Raw genomic sequence first — 23749 nt, forward strand, 5'->3', positions numbered from 1 at the left:
ATTCTGCTAATTATACCCCCTTATATTGCACCTTGAGAGCTGACTGGCTGAAGTGAAATTCTTCTTACTTGTCTTGGATTGGGAGAATTAATGTAGTAAAAATGGTGTTATTACCTTGCCTCTTATATTTATTTTGCTCTCTTTCAATACCAGTTATAAAAAAAAGACCTTTCTTTTCAGAAGGACATTTTTGCCTATAGATATGGTCTTATAAAAGGCCGAGGATAGGTAGAGCTGTCATATACTATCGCAAACGGATGGGGGGCCTGTCGGTGCCAAATCTCAAATATTATTATGCTGCTCGCATTGCACAACTCTCTTTGATTAATTGTCGGAGGGGAGCCCCGAGGTGAGCCTAGAGGAATCCTTGGTCTCTCCATAATCTCTTTCCGCCCTTATGTGGATCGCTTCTTCTATCTCCTCTCTTCTTCCCTCTTCCACACAAGTCACTTCATATGCTCTCTCTCTTTGGCGTCAGGTTAGCTTTAAGTTTTCTTTGCAATCTCTGCCCTCCCCTTTACTACCCTTCCTAAGTAATCCCTCTTTCACTCCTGGTATAAATGTTTCCTCTTATTGCTGGTGGCGAACGACTGGCCTAGTTCGTCTACAGGATTTTTTAGAAGGATTGACCTTGATTTCCTTGGGGAACTTGATGTCTCGTCATACCATTCCGGTGGGAGAATTGTTTAGAGCCCGTCAAATGATGTCCTACTACTCTTCTCTGGTACCCCATGCTCTCCAGATTGCCACGACTTCTTATGAAAGGCACATGCTGTATTCTCCAGACATGCAAGGGCTTTCTGTTTTATATGCTTCCTTTAATGCACCTCTGGTGGATACTAAGCTCCCATTTATGTTGCCCTGGGAGGGGGATTTGCGCTCCATGCTCACCCTATCTCAAAGGAGGGAATGTTGCACTACAGTTAGTAGAGGTGGTTGGCAGGTTTCCCTAATTGAGACCTCATTGAGAGTATTACATAGGTCTTATAAGGTGCCTGCCCTTCTCCACAATATTTTCCCTACTGTTTCACCACTTTGCTTTCGTGGATGTGGAGCGAGGGGAACTATGTATCATACATGGTGGAGTTGTCCGATGGTAGTGACCTTCTGGAGACAGGTGCTTGATATGCTCTCCATGATTCTACCTTGCCCTACACCAAGGCTTTCCACATATTGCTTACTAGGACATAAACCCGCTAGAATGCCTTATTGAGTTTTTAAGTTGTTCTAGTTTATGTTGGCATCCCGTATCCAAATAGCTTCCCAATGGAGAAAGCCTGAATTGCACCTGCAGAGGGTGATAGAACAAATTAATGTAATTATGTTCAACCAAAAACTGTCTGTCATAAGGGAAGACCAAGTGGACCATTTCAACTTGGTCTGGGAACCATGGCTCCTTTCGACCTATTGTCCTGATATGAGTCATTGTTTTTCTCTATACTGAATATGCTTTCATACATGTCTTTAACCCTGGATATGTAGATTCCTTCCTGCTCCAATATTGTACGTAGCCCTTATTGACTATGTGGCACTGCACCAATTTTTTTAAATGCTATCTATGTCTCTGTGAGTTAACTTATGTCTTTTGCCCAATTGTACCTGGTTGTTCAGTTCCACCTGGGTCGATAGACCCTGTTCGGTGTTAAAAAGAAATATATTAGCCACAATAAAATCTAATTGTATGTTACCCTTCATAAATTCCATGTGGAACTCAATGCAAAAATTTTGAGGATGATTTGTAACACCTCAGTGTAGTTGGTGGTGACCCCCCTCAGCAGGAGATGGCCTAAGCGAGCACTTGCTCTGGGTAGATTTATTAATACTGTCACACTGTGCAAGACTGCAAAGAACCACCCACTTCTCCCAACACATGTGGGGAAAAGTAGTGCCTAGGCTTAATAGATGTGTTGTAAGATTTTTTAAATGATTCACACCAGAGAACTGGCATGTCTGTGTCAGATTTATAAAGTAAATTCTAACCAATGTAGACTTCCTTTTCATAGTGTTATTGATATCATGCAAGCAAATAACTAAAATAGTAGGTGGAATATATAATGTTGATAAGGTGTGGCTTTCAGTAGTGTTTTCACTGTTTCAGATATGTCTAGACTTCATGCAAAACCAGTTTGTTGCATACTCGACTGAGCCACACCATGGCCTTTGTTTTTATTTTACCTCTGGCCGCCTGTTTATCTTTGTGTCTGTGTTTGCCTACCAGCTTGTCATTCTTTATTTGTCCTACTGTTTTGTCCTGTCCGCTAGGACTTTTGTTGCTATTCCAGAATGTCGGTCATTGTATACAGAGACTGCGCCCATCTGTTTAGGAGTAATCCCCACAGGGCTGGATGAACTGCATGTGCTAGCGTTTTCCTGTTACCTCTGCAATTCTTTATTTGTATTTATCAGGCTATGCCATAGCTTGTGTCTTGTTCTTACGTCTGTTCTATCTATCTATCTGCTTGCGTACTTGTTATCTTTCTTCTTCGGCTTGTATCTCTATTACTCATCAGCTTGGTCAGAGCATCTGCCTGTATGTCATCCTCAGATAGGAAAGGGCAGACAAAGACACACAAACAGGACAAAGAAAGGCACTGACACATTCAGTGAGACAGTGTAAATTGGGGAAGAGACAGACAAAAAGGGCAAACAGAGCAGCAAAAAATAAGGCCCTGTGTAAGGACACATTATCAATGATGACCATGTAGACAGACATAAGCCCAGGATTAGACAGGGTTCTAGACAATGATTCAGCTCCCCATATATAAATAGATCGGCTAGGCTGATAATAAGCAGTTTTCTCGTGTAACCTCCCCAGGCCTGTCTGGTTTATGATTATTAGGCTTGTCAGGTAAATGTTAGTCATTTGCTGATATATGTTGACATAAGAGAATAAGCACATACTAGATGTTTATTACCATCTCATTCATCTCATACAGTATCAAGTAGGTTCTAAATCTGTATAGCTCATTACTTTATAAGGATTTTTCTTGATGTTAAAAATAAGAACATTCCTCATTAATGTTCTGGATCACACTTACTGAATGCTCCTTCCCTAAGGGTGTATTGACACTACAGTGTCCTGAGCATAATTTTATGTGTTGGATTTGAAGCTGCAGATTTCAATGTAAACTAACTGCTGAGCACAGCATCAAATCTGCAGCTTCAAATCCTGCACATCAAATATGAGCAGGATACTGTATGTGTAAATGCACCCTAAAGGGGTATTTTGGCAGTGTAAAAAAAAATTATACAGAGTTGGGGCCTTGGAAAAAAAACTATACTTACCTACCCGGTTACTCCACTGGTCACACTGCAGCTCTGGTTCTTCTTCAACCTGCTGCCAAGACAAGGGCTTGGAGCTGAACTTTTCAGCTCAGCCAATCACTAGCAGAAACGGGACACCTATATTATTATTTCTACAGTGCCGGAACACTCATTTATTACTCAAGGGTGTAGTGAGGCAGCGGCGTCTGTGCTCTGCTCAGCTCAAAGAGCAAGACATTTGCATATTCGCCAAGGAGGCGAGCCAGGTGGGAAATATAGAGGAGTTGGGGAGCTCGAGGAGCTGGCTTCCCGTCTCCATTACGCACAACAGCGCAATAGCAATGAATAAATAAACAATAATAACTCTACAACTACTCCACAGATTATTGTAAGTAACCCCTCTTTTTAAAGTTGTTTACCTGTACCCATGTATTGGGTATAGTGTGAGTGAACAGTCTGTCAGATTCTATTTAAAGGGGTACTCCACTGGAAAACATTTTCTTTTAAATTAACTGGTACCAGAAAGTTAAACAGATTTGTAAATTACTTCTATTAAAAGATTACAATCCTTCCAGTACTTATCAGCTGCTGTATAATACACAGTAAGTTCTTTTCTTTTTTTAAATTCTTTTCTGTCTGACTACAAGTGCTCTCTGCTTATACCTCTGTCCATTTTAGGAACTGTCCAGAGTAGGAGCAAATCCCCATAGCAAACCTATCCTGCTCTGGACAGTTCCTGACATGGACAAAGGTGTCAGCAGAGAGCACTGTGGTCAGACAGAAAGGAAATTTAAAAAGAAAAGAACTTCCTGTGTATTATACAGCAACTGAAGTACTGGAAGGATTGAGGTTTTTTAATAGAAGTAATTTACAAACTTGTTTAACTTTCTGGCACCAGTAGATTTAAAAGAAAATATTTTTCAGTGGAGTACTCCTTTAATCTTGCGTAAAATAAAATCTAAGCTGTGATTGGTTACTATGGGAAACCAGACAGTTTGTGTCCTAAGGCTGATTGCTAAATATGGGCCCTTCAGTAGTCCCTGACCCTAAGGCTAAGTTGACATCAGCGTTGTGCTCCATCCATTTCGATGTTCAATCATCTTTTCTTTTTTTTTCTTTTTTTTTGCACCGAACCCTGAATGGGTTGGAGCACAACAGGCAACACCGGGCCCCATTAACGTTGTATGGAGTCTGTCAGGTTTTTTGTCAAGTGTCAGTTGTTTAAGCGGAGAAAAAATTACCGCTTGCAGGATTTGTTTTCTATAATAAAGTCCTGTAATTTAGACAAACTCAGCAACGTAGATTCTTCCAATGAAGCACCATGCTGATGTGAACACACCACCAAAACTGCTGTGCAGCCTACAGCCAGCTTTATTATTTATCTCAAATCCACATTCTGCTATGTGATATAATTTTAATGAATCTGGTGGACATCACACACTCAAATAGCACCATTTTTTGCAGGCAGGTAATTGTCAGGAAGATGACAGGTTTATACATTTGTTTTTTGATAGTGACCAACACAAACAGCTTTTAATATGAACTGGTGGACAATGTACTAGTGGTTTCGGACAATGTCCTGTAAAAAAGGAAGTGTTTTGCACCTCTTGATAAATTCAGGACTGTCCAAGTCAGATAACTTATTCTTAAAGGGTACCTTTCATCAAAAAAAAAACTTTTGATATATTATAGATTAATGTATGCAGAATAACTTTCCAATAGCATGTTATTAAAAAATATGCTTCTTTCTATTTAATTTTCCACTTTGAAAAAATGTCCACTAGGGGTCTCCCTACAAGTCCTTTTTTATAGATTTCTGACTCATGCTGGAGTCCTAAATCTCAGACTGCAGCCGGGACACAGACAAGCTCAGCACTGCTCCCTGGCAGCGAGCAGTGGTGAGTTTGTCTGTGTTCCAGCTGCAGTCTGAGATTTAGGACTCCAGCATGAGTCAGAAATCTATAAAAAAGGACTGGTAGGGAGACCCCTGGTGGACATTTTTTCAAAGTGGAAAATTAAATAGAAAGAAGCATATTTTTTAATGACATGCTATTGGAAAGTTATTCTGCATACATTAATCTATAATAAATCAAAAGTTTTTTTGATGAAAGGTACCCTTTAAAGATGCTGACCACTCCAACCTACACCCAATTCTGCAGCATAAAAAGTAAAAAAAAATTCACAATGTTACCACATGATAAATGTGATTGGGTGGTTATAGTGACTACACCAATCACAGTGTATGAGGAGGGGGGAGCAGGAGCATGTTTGTTACGCCGAGCGCTCCGGGTCCCTGCTCCTCCCCGGAGTGCTCGCGGCGTCTCTCTCTCTGCAGCGCCCCGGTCAGACCCGCTGACCGGGAGCGCTGCACTGACATTGCCGGCGGGGATGCGATTCGCATAGCGGGACGCGCCTGCTCGCGAATCGCATCCCAAGTCACTTACCCGTCCCGGTCCCCGGCTGTCATGTTCTGGCGCGCACGGCTCCGCTCTCTAGGGTGCGCGTGCGCCAGCTCTCTAAGATTTAAAGGACCAGTGCACCAGTGATTGGTGCCTGGCCCAATCAGTCTGATTAGCTTCCACCTGCTCCCTGGCTATATTACCTCACTTCCCCTGCACTTCCTTGCTGGATCTTGTTGCCCTTGTGCCAGTGAAAGCCTTTCCTTGTGTGTTCCTAGCTTGTGTTCCAGAGCTCCTGCCGTTGCCCCTGACTACGATCCTTGCTGCCTGCCCTGACCTTCTGCTACGTCCGACCTTGCTCTTGCCTTATCCCTTGTACTACGCCTATCTCAGCAGTCAGAGAGGTTGAGCCGTTGCCGGTGGATACGACCTGGTTGCTACCGCCGCTGCAAGACCATCCCGCTTTGCGGCGGGCTCTGGTGAAAACCAGTAGCAACTTAGAATCGGTCCACCGACACGGTCCACGCCAATCCCTCTCTGACACAGAGGATCCACCTCCTGCCTGCCGAATCCTAACAATGTTGCTCCATTCTGATCAGCACCATTTTGTGTCTGGTGCTCAGCAGGACGGAGCCCTGTGCTTCTTCTCCCCACTCTACTCCCCCCTGGCACAGTAGCCATTATGGACAGCTTTAGATTAGGCAGGGACAGATTTAGATGGTAAAAAAAAAAAAAGATATTTTTTTATTTTTTGGTCAGCGTACCGTCTGTAGGTCAGAGTTTTTTTGGGGGCGCAGCACTTTTTTTTTTTCCCCTAAACTGTGTGGCCATCCCTCTTCCATATAAAAGTGTGACCGGCCACCATTAGTTAAAGCTCACCCGCTCTAAAGCTCACCCGCTGCTGATCAGTCCCGTAGTACTCCTTGATACGTTCCTTAAGGGGTGTAGTTTCTCAAATAGTATGCCATGTGGGGGATTTTTGCTGTTCTGCCACCATGGGGGCTTCCTAAATTCAACATGCAAATGACAGCAAAATTCGCTCTCCAAAATCCCACAGTTGCTCTCTCCCTCTTGAGCCATGTTGTGAGCCCGCAGAGCACTTTACATCCACATATGAGGTATTTCCATACTCGAGAGAAATCGGGTTACAAATTTTGGGGGGCTTTTTCTCCTTATACCACTTATAAAAATGAAGAAAAAATGGGGCTACAAAAATGTGTTAGTTTAAAAAATGCAGATTTAGATTTTTCTCCTCCACTTTGCTGCAATTCTTGTGAAACACCTAAAGGGTTAACAAACTTTCTGAATGTCATCTTTAATACTTTGAGGGGTGTAGTTTCTATAATGGGGTCATTTATGCTGCTATACTTTGAAGCCCTCTAATGTCTTCAAAAAGTTAAAACATTTCATAGACATATTGTATTTGGGAATCAATAAATAATTTATTTGGGATGTCTATTTTCCTTACAAGCAGAGAATTTCCAAGTCAGAACAATGCAAACATTTTCATTACATTTTAGGATTTTTCTCCGAGAAAGGATGCAAGTAAGGACAAAAATTTACCACTATGTTAGGGTACGTTCACATGCACGGATTTACAGTGTATTTTACGCTGTAAACCCGCTGGTGAAGGCCCGCTCTATGCTGGCTTTACATGTGCCTGCTGGTAGTGGCAATACGCCGCTACGAGCAGACACACTGCGATGGACAAGTCTCAGTATACTTGCACATCGTGGGAGCTCTCTGCCTAGCTCAGAGCAGGGAGAGCGGCCGCGATGTGCGAGTGTGCCGTGCACATCGCTGCACTTTGTCTGCTCGTAGCGGCGTATTGCCGCTACCAGCAGGCACATATAAAGCCAGCATACAGCGGGGCCTTCATCAGCGGATCTGCAGCTAAATACTATGCGAAAATCCGCCCGTGAGAACGTACCCTTAACCCCTTAACGACGGAGGACGTAAATGTACGTCCTGGTGAGGTGGTACTTAACACACCAGGAGGTACATTTACGTCCTAAGCATAACCACGAGCATTGTAGCGATGCCCGGATCATGCGCGGCAGGTCCCAGCTGCTGATCGCAGCCAGGGACCCGCCCGTAATGGCGGACAGCCGCGATCCCGCAGATGTCTGCTATTAACCCCTCAGATGCCGTGATCAATACAGATCTTGGCATCTGCAGCATCGCGGTCACTAAAATGGATGATCGGATCGCCCGCAGCGCTGCCGCGACGATCCGATCATCCAGAGCGGCAGACGGAGGTCCCCTCACCTGCCTCAGCTGCCTTCCCGGCGTCTTCTGATCTGCCTTCCCGCAGACCAGAGCAGAAGATGACCGATAACACTGATCAGTGCTATGTCATATACATAGCACTGAACAGTATTAGCAATCGAATGATTGCTATAAATAGTCCCCTGTGGGGACTATTAAAGTGTAAAAATAAAAGTAAAAAAAGTAAAAGTAAAAAAAATGTGAAAAACCCCCTCCCCCAATAAAAACGTAAATTGTCCCATTTAACCTATTTCACCCCCAAAGTGTTAAAAAAATATTTTATATACATATTTAGTATCGCCGCGTGCGTAAATATCTGAACTATTAAAATAAAATGTTAATGATACCGTACGGTGAACGGTGTGAACGTAAAAATAAAAAAAAGTCCAAAGTAGATTTTTTTTTATAACATTTTATTCCCAAAAAATTTCTAAAAAATGGATTAAGCATATGTGATATCAAAAAATGAGCCCTCATACCGCCGCTTATACGAAAAAATGAAAAAGTTATAGGTCTTCAAAATAGGGAGATTTTAAATGTACTAATTTGGTTAAAAAGGTTGCGATTTTTTTTAAGCACAACAGTATTAGAAAAGTATGTTATCATGGGTATCATTTTAATCGTATCGACCCAAAGAAAAAAGAACACATGTCATTTTTACCGTGAATTGTAGGGCGTGAAAACAAAACCTTCCAAAATTAGCAAAATTGCGGTTTCTGTTTAATTTCACCACACAAATAGTATTTTTTTGGTTGCGCCATACATTTTATGGCAAAGTGAGTGATGACATTACAACAGACAACTGGTCACGCAAAAAACAAGCCCTCATATTAGTCTGTGGATGAAAATATAAAAGAATTATGATTTTTTGAAGACGAGGAGGAAAAAACGAAAACATAAAAATTTAATTGGCTGCGTCCTTAAGGCCCAAATGGGCTTCGTCCTTAAGGGGTTAAAGTAGAATATGTCACGAAAGAAAAAATCTCGGAATCTGAATAAGGTAAAAGCATTTCAGAGTTATTAATGATTAGTGACAGTGGTCAGAATTGCAAAAAAAAAAAGGGCTGAGTCGCTAAGGGGTTAATATTTAACAGGTGAAAACGCTTTGTATGTGTGCCCCTGTGGATAGTACAGGGCGGCGGGCCAGGCCTAGGTGCAGTCAGAGGACACCGCGTGCCCCCCGTCTGTTTCCCAGCAGCGCTCACCGCCCTGACACATCCTCCACGAGCAGGGAGACGTACACACACACGTCACGTGAGCAGCGCGTCTGCCCTCTCCTCACCCTCTCCTCCGCCTCCTCCTAGTGACGTCACTGCTTCCTGCGCCCCGCAGACTGAGCCGACAGACGGCAGGAGGGAGGCGGATCGTGTGCAGCGGTGACGTCACGCCCCGTAGCCCGGGGAGGGAGAGCAGCAGCGGCAGGAGGAGGAGGGTGGCTGCCTGACACCGAGCCAGAACAGCAATGGCACCGAAGCAAGAACTGGACCGCCGGAGCTACCAAGGTAACAAGCCCTGGAGGTCGTCGTGCTGGGGGCTCTTGTAGGCTCAGGGGGTGAGAGGTCACTGCGGGCTGCTAGACAGGCTGTCGGCTCCGTCACTAAGACACCTGTCCAGGGGTGGCAGGTAACTGTGCGGGGCCCCAGGTGTCCGTGTGAACAGGGGCCCTTGGAGGACACGGCCACTGCGCCTGTGCTGGACACTGACAGTGCCACCGCTGTGCCATTTATCCTGTACCATGTCCTGTGCCAGCTAACCACACAGGGAACCCAAGGCTGGGCATAGTGATGCCCAAATGCCCTCAATTGTCATTCCAAGCGATAATAATCCTATAGCTGATTTATAATAGTCCAGTAATGGATCCTGACATTATTTATTGCAGACCAGTAATGGATCCCTCTATTAATGATCCCGATATCGGATTTATTAATTGGACGCGTCCACGCCATATGAAATAATGTTGCGCGCCCTTATGTTTATCAGAACATTGTGTGTTACCCGTTATTATGGTCAGAATTCTTCCAGGGTAGGCACAATGGACACTAGAGGGGATCTGAAGGGAAATTGTTTAGTTGCTGGGACATTGGGCTCTGTAGATAATATTTATGTTGATACATTATGTTACTACATTATGTTGATAGATTGTTATGATAATACAGTCGTCTGCAGAATTTTTTTTTATCTCATGTGTCTCAGAAACCTGATTGTCCCTGGCCGTCTTCAGAGGTTAGGGGTTAAAGGGCCAGCTGTCGGGGCTAGCAGCAGCCGTCTGTGGCCAGTGCCTGGGATGTGACAGCGCTCACATTAGACTTCCCAGCATCAGTCATTGATTTGTCTGCTTGCGGAATTAAATGCCTCTTTGGTCCGGGGATTCCCTCGCCTATTGTTTTCTCCCTGCTTTATTAATGATTCTATGATGCACTGCAAGCACTGGCAGAACCACAGCATTATCCAGAATGGGATATTATCTAGAGATAAAAATGATCCATTTGTCGGTGTCTATTGTCTGTCAGTGAGTTAGAACGTCCTTATTATGTAGTCCATGTATGGGGGCTTGACCTCCAGCATTGGATTCGTTATCACGTGGATATTGCTGGACATCTCCAATTGCTATTGTGTGTTGTGCACATTGAATTTGCTTGCCTTTTAGTCATTGCTTATTATTTTCCTGCAGATTTGCCTCCTGCTATTAAACTTATCAGCATCTTTCACCTGTAAATGCAATTTTCTTTGTTTATTTATTTTTAGTTTCCAGCCCTTGATTCTAAACCAGATTTTTTTCCAGTCCCTAGGAAGGACAGGGTTAAACACCTGGGGGGCTAGCACAGCGTGGGCAGGGATGAAGATGCTCATTCCTGGGGTCCTGCCATCAGCATCTCCAGTTATCAGCCTCCTGCTGGACTGCAGTGAACTGTTAGCTGACTACATGGATTATCACATGACAGTCTTCGGGGAGATTTCTGCTGCTTTTCTTTCCCTTCCCACTTACTGGGTTAAACCAAGTATTTCCATGTGTTTAAGCTTGCAGTCACGTTCCTGTTTCAGTGTTTGCCATTAAACGGGTCTTTATTGTGTGCCTGAAATACAGCTTGCAGCACCTCCAGCAATCTGGAGCACGGCTCGTAGATTAGAGAGCGAGGCTTGGCACGCCGATTGATATGCCTGAGATCATGTAAAAAGCCAACACAAAGGATAATCATCATGACCTTCTGTTACATGCCAATGCATGCTCACATCTTCACCTACCATGCAGATTATGGGGTCCAAAGGGGCATGTTAATTTGCTGGTCATAAAAATGCCTTGTATATAGAATAATGCTTGTGCACGTTTTCTGGATTTGACCTTGACAGTGTTAAAGAACACACGTTTTTCTCCTTCTTTTTCTAGATGAAACCGCAACTTATTGAAATAAAACACCAGCAGAAGAGGACGACTCTTTGTTCTCGGATATGTGTTCAGAAATAACTCCTATGAACTGGATCCTAGAAAACACCACGCTAGAAGCTCTGTCGCCATTAGATCTTCATTTCACAGACTGACTTCGTTCTCCTCTCCCTATGTTGTCATGTGGATGCAATTTTCTGATGTGAACTTGACCAAATAGAAGAACATAAGCCATTAAATTGACATTAACTGTTTGCAGGCACTTTGAGAAATCTGTTGCACTCTGCACTTGTGGTTCAATGAAAGATTGGATCGGAAAGCCCAGATTCATAGATTTTCCTTTTGTGGGCGTGACATTGATGCCATTTTTGTGAACTTATTTCTAGATCTTTACATCCATAAATGATGTAGCATAGATGTGCTCTGGAAACAAATCATTTGTATTTAATTTCTAATGCAATGCTGTTTTTTAGATTATAAAGCCCCAACGTCATACCATTTAAGTTTTGGTATCTGAAGGAACTGTAAATATGGGGGAAGACGGAAGACCCCCATTAAAGAAAGTGGCCATGGAGACTGATGTCAGTGTAGATGTTCCAGATGTTGCAAACAAAGTAATAGCTATCAAGATGGAGATAGATGACTTTAAAAACACCGCTGCAGAGGAGAATAAAGATGTTACCAAGCCTACCAGTGTGCCACTTGGTGGGTCATCGGAGCTAAATCCTGGACTCAAACACACGCTAGCACAGTTCAATCTAAGTAGCCGGAGTTCCCTAGGTGGTCCTGCTGCATTTTCTGCTCGATTTTCGCAAGAAAACATGTCGCCAACCGTGTTCTTGCCTCTTCCTTCCCCACAAATTCATCCTGGTCCACTTCTCATTCCATCAGACAGTTCCACAGAGCTCACCCAGACAGAACTGGAAGGGGAGTCTATTTCTTGCTTTATGGTAGGAGGTGAAAAAAGACTTTGCCTGCCTCAAGTGTTGAACTCTGTATTGCGGGACTACTCTCTCCAGCAGATTAATATTGTGTGTGATGAAATGTACATATACTGCTCGCGTTGTACATCAGACCAGCTTCACATATTAAAAGTTTTGGGAATTCTTCCGTTTAATGCCCCTTCTTGTGGACTGATCACTTTGACAGATGCTCAGAGACTATGCAATGCTCTTTTGCGGCCACATACCTACCCACAAAATGGCAGCTTGCTGCCTGCAAAAAACTCTTTGGCTCAGTTAAAGGAAACAGGTAGTGCCTTTGAAGTTGAACATGATTGTTTAGGAAAGTGCCAGGGTTTGTTTGCACCTCAACTTTATACCCAACCCGATGCCACTTGCATTCAGTGCTTGGAGTGCTATGGGATGTTCTCAACACAGACATTTGTCATGCACTCTCACCGGTCGCCAGATAAGAGGACCTGCCATTGGGGCTTTGATTCTGCCAAGTGGCATTGTTATCTCCACCTGAGCCCAAAGTGTCTGAATACCCCAGAAGGAAAAAAGATGAAAGTTCTTTTAGAAGAGATGAAGGAGAAGTTCAGCAAGAAGAACCAACCCAAGAGAATACAACCCAAAGTAAGTCTGGTTTTGTTCGATCTGTGTCTACAAGATGTAATATATGTATTGTGATTATGGCAGGTTTTGGACCATGCCTTGTGAAACCTCTCTTGAAGACCATCCCTTATTCAGAACAGATTGTTTGTTTGTCTACTGTCCATTACTCCATAGAAAGCCAATTTTCAATGTTTCTTTCAAAGTAGTTTCACTGTATTTGTCAATTATTTCAAGGGATTTAACCAATTATGTATTTTCTACTTTAGATTGAGCCCCCTTAGGTAAGTAACTATGTTTTATTGCATACATGAAAGGCTATGTTTCTTTCCTGTGTCTGTACCTGCTGATCCATGGAGATCAATGGCATTGCTTGCATTGTAGTAAAATTGTGGGTTTTTGAAGGTGGTTGCTAGGAAGTAGCAGGCAACCATGTGTGTTTTTAAGGGCCTTCAAGAAAATCTCCTTTTTAAGTGAGAATTTCCTTCTTCTCACCAGTTGTGGCTCCCTTTTATCAATACATCTGGTATGATTTGCTGCTACTATATATGCAATATTGTTTCTAGTATGTTACAAGTCATCCCATCAGGGTTTCTGAAGAAGCAGCAAAGCTTGAGCTTAAAATTCATATTATGAAGCCTGCCATGAAATTGCATCTGGTGATCTGATTTTGCTCTAGGAAACATATTCATTATAAGGAGAAATGTTTACGCTCAGGAATACATAATATCATTAGATTCTTTTTTTATGTTACCATAACCTTTTGTTGGTCTACTTCCCTTGGTTTGGGACATAACAAATAACTTCCTTACCAACAATAGGTTCAGAACATTAAACCTTTATGACTATTTTAGTACATTGTGATGTAACAGAACATGAATGATGCATGCCATGATGTTGCAGAACAGAGAGGGAGGATGCACAAAGTGATGTTATGTTACAAGGAGGATGCATACAGTGATGTCACAGTACACGGTTATGAAAAATGTATACACTAGTGTCACGTCACAGAATTGGGGGTTCCACACCATAATGTCATGGATGCATGCATTAGTATCTTCACAGGAGTGGGGGTTGCACTCCCTGAGGGAGGATGCATACAGTGATGTCACAGCACAGGGTTATCTGATGCATACAGTAGTGTCACGCTACAGGATTGAGGGTTGCACACATAAAGGGAAGATGCATACAGTAATGTCACAGCACAGGATTGGGTGTTGCACACAGTGATGTCCCTGCACAGGGAGGATGCACGCAGTGATGATATGGCACAGGGAGGAGGTGTACAGTGATATTGCAGCACAGTGAGAGAGGATAGTTACAGGAAGGTCAGGGCACAGGAAGTAAGGATGCACACAATGATGTCACAGCACAGTGATGGATGAAGTGCACAGGGTTGTTGAATACACACGGTTTATTGTCATGGGATGATGTCATGGGAGGAAGGAAGTGCAGTGATGTCATGGCCCAGGGAAGGAGGATGTGTACAGGGAGGATGTACACTGTGATGTTATGGTTCAGGGAGGGCAGATGCATAAAGTGATGTCATAGCACTAGGTTAGGAGGATGCGGACATTGAAGTCAGGAGGGTGGATGCATACGCTAATGTCATGCCACAGAGAGGGAGGATGCTCTCAGTGAGGTCACAGCATGAAAAAAAAAAAATGTCCTAGGCAGTTATCCCTACACTGTATTAGTGCAAAAAGTAATGCTACATAGAAGGAATCATGCACACAGCAGGGATCACTTAGATGTTATATAGTGAAAGCTACAGTAGGGCCTCAGTTAAATTATTACTGTCGTAGTCCACACTAACTGCACCTTTTATGATTGGAGTTAGGCCCCTTTGCTGTTGAGAACCATAGTGGTTGCATTCTGCTACAAATGTAGTTATGCTCATATTTCAGATATATTTAGAAAAGTAGACATATAAACTTGTAACATATGTTTAAATCTAGAACGACAGGGAACACCCACGACATTGGTGGGACTACAAGCAAGTATGTTAAAGGGGTTATCCAGGAAAAAACTTTTTTTTATATATCAACTGGCTCCAGAAAGTTAAACAAATTTGTATATTACTTCTATTAAAAAAATCTTAATCCTTTCATCATTTTTAGCTGCTGAAGTTGAGCTGTTCTTTTCTGTCTAAGTGCTCTGTGATGACGTGTCTCGGGAACTGTCCAAAGTAGAAGCAAATCCCCATAGCAAATCTATTCTACTCTGTGCAGTTCCCGAGACGAGCAGAGATGTCAGCAGAGAGCACTATGGCCAGACAGAAAAGAACAAGTCAACTTCAGCAGCTGATAATTACTGGAATGATTAAGATTTTTTAATAGAAGTAATTTACAAATCTGTTTAACTTTCTGGAGCCAGTTGACATATAAAGTTTTTATTTTTTTTCCTGGAATACCCCTTTTAAAACAACAAGCAGTTGTTTCTCCTCTCCTGTGCAAAAGCTCTAGGATCCTTAGACTGGATGTATACACCGAAAAATGTGACCCCATTCTCAGCAATTTGCAATATGTTTTGCTGTTTATAATGGCAAGACAGGGACATACACAAACAGAGAATACGCACAATGTGAGGGATGGAAATATTGTACCCTGGCTTCCTTCATGTATGTAAACTTTGTCTGTAAATGTTTACCACTACAGAGAGATGTTTTAAACCATATGTGAAAAATGTTAATGTTTACTAGCACATTTCCATGATTTAGAATTTAAGTCGGGGAAAAAAATATGTAATAAGTTAAGGGAACACTATGTAGGGTGGAAGGGGGGGCTGGGGGTCACATGGAAGTTTCTTCTGTCTGACTCATTTGGAATTCAGGAGAAAATAAATTGTGTTATGCTCCATCAGATGTTAGATTGGTATTTTATTCTAAAGACTTTGGGGGAGATTTATCAAAACCTGTGCAAAGGAAAAGTTGCCCACTTGCCCATAGCAACCAATCTGATTGCTTCTTTCATTTTGCCGAGGCCTTGTTAACAATGAAAGAAGCAATCTGGTTGCTATGGGCAACTGGGCAACTTTTCCTCTGGGCAGGTTTTGATAAATCTCCCCCATTGTTCTAGGAAGGAATAACCTTGTTAATACCATGCAGAGCTGCCATATGACAGCACACAGATTAGGGACTGGTTTCATCTAGGGTCTTCAAGTGTATCTGTTGTTTAAAAAAACAAAAACAAACCTGGACACATGTCCTAGGAACATAAGCAAAAACTTAGATAGCCACAGCACTCCCAGATTATTCAAAATCCAGCCAAATGCATAGTCACCAGTTCCTGAAAACTATTCCCCATAGTTGTATGCTATGGGGAATAAAGATTTTCACTTGATCCAAAACTTTGGATGCTGTTACAATGGACTTTTTGGATGTTCTAGGAACATGTCAAAAAATATTTTCTAGAGTGAACCGGGAGAAAAGTGTGCTGCTAGAAGACCAAGATAGCCCAATAGACTTGAGTCCATCTTGGTCACGAAAGAGAGAACGCTAAGTGTGTACTTTACACCCAGATTTTTTTAATGACAGGTACACGTAAAGCAAATGGCTCGGTTATGTGCTGATAACAAGGTTTTTTGTTATCCTTTTTTTTTTTTTTTATACAGTACACATTTTGTCAAACACTTTGCCTTCCTCAGCTGTCGAACATCTGAGTAAGGCAATCTGTTTCCCGAAACGAGTACTGTATACCCCTATATTTGAAACTTCAATAAGCAACATTTCTAGCAGAACTTTGGGACCTTGACTTTTCTGCATACCTCTGCTCAGGGCATTTCTCGTAGATTCCATTCAGGAAAAGTGAACGGAGCCAGAGAGTCTGTTTGACACACAAACAGATGATGTGAAACCCTGTTTGACTTAAATGGGGTCTGTTGGATTTTCATCTGGTGTCTGTCATTCTGCAATATTCCACAGAGCTTTTTTTGTCCCGTTTAGTTAAATGGAATCTGCATCGGAGGCCCCAAACAGAGCCCCCAATACATGTAAACATAGCCTAACGCTTCAGTGGGGATGCAGGATTAGTCCAGACAATGAATATGAAAATGTTCTCTTGCAGCATTCTCTTATCTGGCTTTAATACCTTTTTATAAGAAAAAAAAAAAAAGATAAAAAGGACTGGTGACATTGGATGGGCTAGTTTTTGCACAAAAAAATACCCCTGATGGAGTGTTGTATGTAAATTCAGCCTTACTGACACATTGTAAGTGATTTGTTTGCTGATAACACATGTTGTTTAGGGACAGATGTGAAGGCTCTCTTCTTTCTTATCGTGTGTGTATGTGTGTGTGTATTTGTGTGGTGGCGGTCGTTATTTTTTTCATCATTTCATTTATTTTGAATTCCTCACACTCTGCTTATTGCATGAAGTAAATGGAGATGTCTCGACCAAGTACTGCCTCCCCTCTGACCTGTGTTGCGACACGTTTCTTGTCTACCTGTCATCTGAGCAAATCAGATCAATGGCGGCGTTATGTTAGTTAACAGCCTCTTTTGGTAATTATGATGGATTTGCCTGTCGCAGGTCCTCTGTCACTAATGTATTTGTTCAGTTAAAGTAATATTTATAGAAGCCATTCCCAATTAAACATTTATTTTTGAAGAAAGTGTATTTTTACATTATAGAGCCTGATACTGTACAACTGTACTGTAAATAAATGACTGTTTATTATGAGAGCTATGGGAGATAATTAAAAAACTGTACTAAAATGTCATAAAATATAGATGTAGCAGCTTCTCATTTATTATACATATGTCATAAGCTGAGTAGAAATCAAGCATTTGTTAACAGGAATAATTTGACGGTAGCCATAACACACCAGGCCCTCAGTCACTACCCACCTGTATTAAGGGATTGCAGAATGCCAACTTCTTATTATAAGGGTATTATTCTAGTAGAAGACGTCTTTTACTACTCTGAAGGTATCGTATGATCGTAGGACTCCTCTGTGCTCTCTCCTGTCTGATAGGACTCCTCTGTGCTCTCTCCTCTCTGGTAGGACTCCTTTGTGCTCTCTCCTATCTGGTAGGACTCCTTTGTGCTCTCTACTGTCTGATAGCACTCCTCTGTGCTCTTTCCTGTCTGATAGCACTCCTCTGTGCTCTCTCCTGTCTGATAGCACTCCTCTGTGCTCTCCCCTGTCTGGTAGGACTCCTCTGTGCTCTCTCCTGTCTGATAGCACTCCTCTGTGCTCTCTCCTGTCTGATAACACTCCTCTGTGCTCTCTCCTGTCTGGTAGGACTCCTCTCTGCTCTCTCCTGTCTGGTAGGACTTCTCTCTGCTCTCTCCTGTCTGGTAGGACTCCTCTGTGCTCTCTCCTGTCCCACCCTCACTTACTGGAATTTGTCCATGCCTGTGCTTCAGCTTGGACAAAGCCATGATTTCTATAAAAAGGAAAGCTAATTTTCTTATGAAATATATTAGAAAGGTTAAGGTTTTGCAAAGGTTTACAATGTATAAAAAGTTTTTGTATCTGACAGTGCCCATTTAAGAATTTTTCAGAGTGGCTCAGTCACAGTGGCTCAGGCTATTCTTTACATTTGAAGGATCTTTATACTATCTAGTCTAGGCTTAGACCAGCTGTTACTGGCTCAATTTGCAACAGAATCTTGTGGCAAAATTTTCCTGCGCTGTCACTGTGCGCACTGACGGTGACGTCGCATTGGGGACGTCACTCGTTATTGCGCAGTGCACAGCAACAGTGCAGGAGCCAGAAGGATCGCGGACCCCGGGAACAGGTAATTATAACACGGGGGATGGAGCGGCGGCGGTATATGGGCAAAGGATAGGGGGGAGGCGATGGGGCAGTGGCATGTGGCCAGAGGATGGGGGGAGCCAATGGGGCGGCGGTATGTGGGCAGAGGATAGGGGGAGGCAATGGGGCAGCGGCGGCGACGGTCATCTCTGGGTGGCAAGGTAAGGTAATTGCCGATACCGATAATGTCCAAAATCTTGATTATCGGCCGATATCGGCCAAACCGATAATCGGTCGATCCCTAGTTTAAGTCACAACCTTTTTACCAAAACAGAAAAGATGTTCTAAACACATAATTAATGTGCAGATTGTGGTAAAAGTCTGGCGCATTTTCAACAGTAAATCCTGCTCCATTGTGTTTTTATTGCACACTCTGAGTGTTGCTGTGTTCATATACATTTGTTGATCCCTGTAGACCGAATGCATGGCTACATAGAGCGCTGTCTTGTTTTTGTTCATACTTGCAAATGTCAAGATGTAAAATGAGAATAGAAGCACAGTAGGATTCAGAGCCAAAAGGCTGTACATGAGAATTGTGTACATGTTATATATAAAGCTAGACATGAGACAGTCATCAGAATAACATTCAGGGATTGAATAATTACGGTATGATAAAAGCATCATGCTGGGTGGGTAGTGTGTTGTGAAAGGAAGTTTATACTACATCTTCATTTTTTTTTTTTTTTTTTTTTTTTTCCCCCCCCTCACATTTATTAGACTATAGTGCCTTTATATTATCTGTTTATTTCCTTTTGGACAAAATTCTGCAACCATAATAGACTTAACTCTTTCCACTCCTGCTGTATGCAACAGCCACTATTGCCTATTGTAAGAGACCTTTTGAAGTACTATGGGAAATAGTCAGTGCACACATTCTGTAGTCTGCTGTGATGAACATTTCCTGTGAAAGATGGAGGTCACTGCAAAACCACAGACTAAAATTGACATGTCTGTTCCATCATGAATAAGGATAGGAGTACATGGTGGTGCATTAATTGGCAAGATAAGTCCATTATAAAATTGTATACCAGATGCCAAGTGGTAGGTTGCCTTATCTGTCCCTTGGAGTGAAGAGGTGCTTGCACTGTCTTCTATTACACCCTGTTCCAAATTATTATGCAAATTATATTTTTCTCATTTACCTACATGATGTAAGCATAATTCTCATGTTATCAACTATTAAGAGTACAATTCAAATTTTATTGAACAAACCTCCTAATAACAGTATTTTTTTTTAACCTAAACTTACAATGCACTGTTCCAAATTATTACGCAAAGTAAGTTTCAAAACACTTTGTAGGTTGTAAATAACTGAAAATTGTAATTTGTTGTGTTTGCAGCATATTTACTGAAATCAAAAGCTACCGTATTTTTCGCCGTATAGGACACACCGGCGTATAAGACGCACCCAATTTATAGGTGCAAAATCTAAAAAAAATAAAGATTTTGAACCCAATTGTGGTCTTCAACCTGCGGACCTCCAGATGTTGCAAAACTACAACTCCCAGCATGCCCGGACAGCTGTTGGCTGTCCGGGCATGCTGGGAGTTGTAGTTTTGCAACCTCTGGAGGTCCGCAGGTTGAAGACCACTGGTATAGGAGGTAATACTCACGTGTCCCCGCCGCTCCGGACCCGTCACTGCTGCCCTGGATGTCACTCCATTGCTGTCGCCGTGTCCCCGTCGCTCCGGAACATCTCTGCTGCCGGCCGGGTATCCTCGCTCTCCGTTGCCTCCATCACGTCATTACGCACGCCGACGCACGTACGCGACGTCATTACGAGGAAGGAGAAAGCCGGCCATACAGGGGATCCCGGCACGGAGCAGACACCGAGGAGGCAGGTAAGGTTCCTCCCGGTGTCCTGTAAGCACTAACCCAGCTATTCAGTCGGGCTGTTCCCGAACAGCCCGACTGAACAGCCGGGTTAGTGTTATTTTCGCTTCAGACGCAGCGGTCAGCTTTGATCGCCATGTCTGAAGGGTTAATACAGGGCATCACCGCGACCGGTGATGTCCTGTATTGGCCGCGGGTCCCGGCCGTTGATGGCCGCAGGGACCGCTGCGATAGGGGTGTATTCGCCATATAAGACGCACCAACTCCCCCCCCCAGTTTTGGTGAAGAAAAAGTGCATCTTATACGGCGAAAAATACGGTATTTCAATCAAACATTTTAACAATATTTTAAACATTTTAACAGGTCACGTTACATTTTAACATAGGACCCCTTGTTTGATAGAAGCTTCACAAGTCTTGCATCCATTAAACTTGAGTTTTTGGACAGTTTCTGCTTGAATTTGTTTGCAAGATGTCAGAAAAGCCTCCCAGAGCTGCTGTTTGGATGTAAACTGCCTCCCACCCTCATAGATCTTTTGCTTAAGGATGCTCCAAAGGTTCTTAATAGGATTGAGGTCAGGGGAGGACGGAGGCCACACCATGTCTTTCTCTATTTATCCCCATAGCAGCCATTGATGCAGAGGTATTCTTTGCAGTATGAGATTATCATGCGTGAAGATGATTTTATTACGGAAAGCATAGTTCTTCCTTCTGTACCAGGGAAGAAAGTGGTCAGGCAGAAACTCCACATACTTTGCAGAGATCCTCTTTACGCCTTTGGGGACCCTAAAAGAGGCAACCAGCTCTCTTCCCATGATTCCAGCCCAAAACATGACTCCACCACCGCCTTGCTGACATCGCAGCCTTGTTGAAACAGGGTGACCATCCATTAATCATCCACTACTCCTTCCATCTGGACCATCCAGGGTTGCATGGCACTCATCAGTGAACAAGACTGTTTGAAAATTAGTCTTCTTGTATTTTTCTGCCAAATGCAGCTGTTTCTGCTTGTGAGCATTGGTTAGTGGTGGCCGAATAGGTTTATGCACAGTTGCATGACTGTGGAGGACTCTACACCTTGATGTCCGTGGGACTTCAGAAGCACCAGCAGCTTCAAATATCTGTTTGCTGCTACAGTCATGGCTGTAAATGTTGTCACCCCTGAAATTTTTCAAGAAAATGAAGTATTTCTCACAGAAAAGGATTGCAGTAACACATTTTTTGCTATAGACATGTTTATTCCCTTTGTGTGTATTGGAACTAAATCAAAAAAAGGAGGAAAAAAGCTAATTGGACATATTGTCACACCAAACTCCAAAAATGGGCTGGACAAAATTATTAATATATTATTTGGTTGCACACCCTTTGGAAAAAATAACTGAAATCAGTCGCTTCCTATAAGCATCAATAAGCTTCTTACACCTCTCAGCCGGAATGTTGGACCACTTTTCCTTTGCAAACTGCTCCAGGTCTCTCTTATTGGAAGGGCGCCTTTTCCCAGCAGCAATTTTAAGATCTCTCCACAGGTGTTTAATGGGTTTTAGATCTGGACTCATTGCTGGCCACTTCAGAACTCTCCAGCGCTTTGTTGCCATCCATTTCTGGGTGCTTTTTTATGTATGTTTGGGGTCATTGTCCTGCTGGAAGACCCAAGATCTTGGACTCAAACCCAGCTTTCTGACACTGAGCTGTACAGTGCGACCCAAAATCTGTTGGAAATCCTCAGATTTCATGATGCCCTGCACACATTCAAGGCACCCAGTGCCAGAGGCAGCATAAGAACCCCAAAACATCATTGAACCTCCACCATATTTCACTGTAGGTACTGTGTTCTTTTCTTTGTAGGCCTCATTCTCTTTTTGGGAAACAGTAGAATGATGTGCTTTACCAAAAAGCTCTATCTTGGTCTCATCTGTCCACAAGATGTTTTCCCAGTAGGATTTTGGCTTACTTAAGTTAATTTTGGCAAAATGTAGTCTTGCTTTTTTTATGTCTTTGTGTCAGCAGTGGGGTCCTCCTGGGTCTCCTGCCATAGCGTTTTGTTTCATTTAAATGTCGACTGATAGTTCGCACTGACACTGATGCTCCCTGAGCCTGAAGGACAGCTTGTATATCTTTGGAACTTAAATAATGTAAATATTAACCACACCTCAAAAATCTCACCATATCATATGATGCATAATGATTGAAGACAGAATGGTTAGAAAAATGCTGAATTTTATTGCAATATAAAAATATTTTTAAACATGAATAAAAAACAAATATACGATAATATAATGAAAAATAAAAATAAAATAAAAGAAGCACCAATTAAATGTTCCACCACTGTGCTCTAGTGATTGATGGTAGTGATCACTGATTTGTACCGGCACTGCGATAGTTAATCACATAAATGTCCCGATTAGGAATCCACTAGTTGTATTGGATCCAAATAGAATACAAATAGAATACAGTTCTTAAGTATGCAATAAAAGTTCTTGTATATAGGAGCACCCATGCAGACTCGCTGTTGCTGTAATTGAGACAGATATATTAACTCACCAGTGTGGTCCTGTTCTGTGACGGACCTCGTAGATGTAGTAGGTATTTTAACGCTGGGAGGATTGTTTGCGGAGACAGTCGGTGATGTGCTGTGTTGCTGTGAGTACCGACTGCAGATGACACATCAGGGCTTCGGCAGACGCAGGATAATCGTCAAACTGGGGCTCTGGCAGGAGCGCACTGTTAGCAAACCCAATCTGGCTGGAGCTCCGGCAGATAGCGAATTGAAATTTGCGGTCTCACTTGCAGCGGGTGACATCAGCAGCTATTAGAAGTTCTGAAGACAGAGGAGTCCTGGATGGCTTGAATAGTGGTTCCTCGGGAATGTCGTTGGTGCTATATATATGTTTATATCTAGATGCGTTTCAGGGTACATAAAATATCTATATGACCCCTTCCTCAGTAGATAAACTTGTAACCAAGTAATACAAGTTTATCTACTGAGGAAGGGGTCATATAGATATTGTCGTATATTTGTTTGTTATATATGTTTAAAAATATTTTTATATTGCAATAAAATTCTGCATTTTTTTTTTCCTAACCATTCTGTCAATCATTATGCACCATATGATATGGTGAGATCTTTGAGGTGTGGTTAATATTTACATTTATTTATTTCCCTTTCTGGCCGGTGGGGATTGCCTTTTAACCACTTAGTTGGATCTTTTAGTCGTGAGCTGCACACACGGTTTTGTTTTTCTATCTTTGGAACTTGTTTGGGGCTGCTTATCCACCATCCGGACTATAATG

The 23749-nt window shown here is 42.5% G+C and overlaps 1 protein-coding gene across 1 annotated transcript in view; it reads left to right on the plus strand.

The window, feature by feature from the left end:
* The first annotated feature begins 9019 nt into the window (after window positions 1-9019).
* The window catches only part of SKIL (SKI like proto-oncogene), a 61597-nt gene continuing 46867 nt past the window's right edge, over window positions 9020-23749 (plus strand). The window contains exons 1-2 of the mRNA XM_056565165.1: window positions 9020-9433; window positions 11317-12890. Coding sequence (XP_056421140.1) covers window positions 11844-12890 — 1047 coding nt within the window. The 5' untranslated portion in view covers window positions 9020-9433; window positions 11317-11843. The remainder of the gene's footprint in view (window positions 9434-11316; window positions 12891-23749) is intronic.

Source organism: Hyla sarda, chromosome 3, assembly GCF_029499605.1.
Source record: "Hyla sarda isolate aHylSar1 chromosome 3, aHylSar1.hap1, whole genome shotgun sequence".
NCBI lineage: Eukaryota > Metazoa > Chordata > Amphibia > Anura > Hylidae > Hyla > Hyla sarda.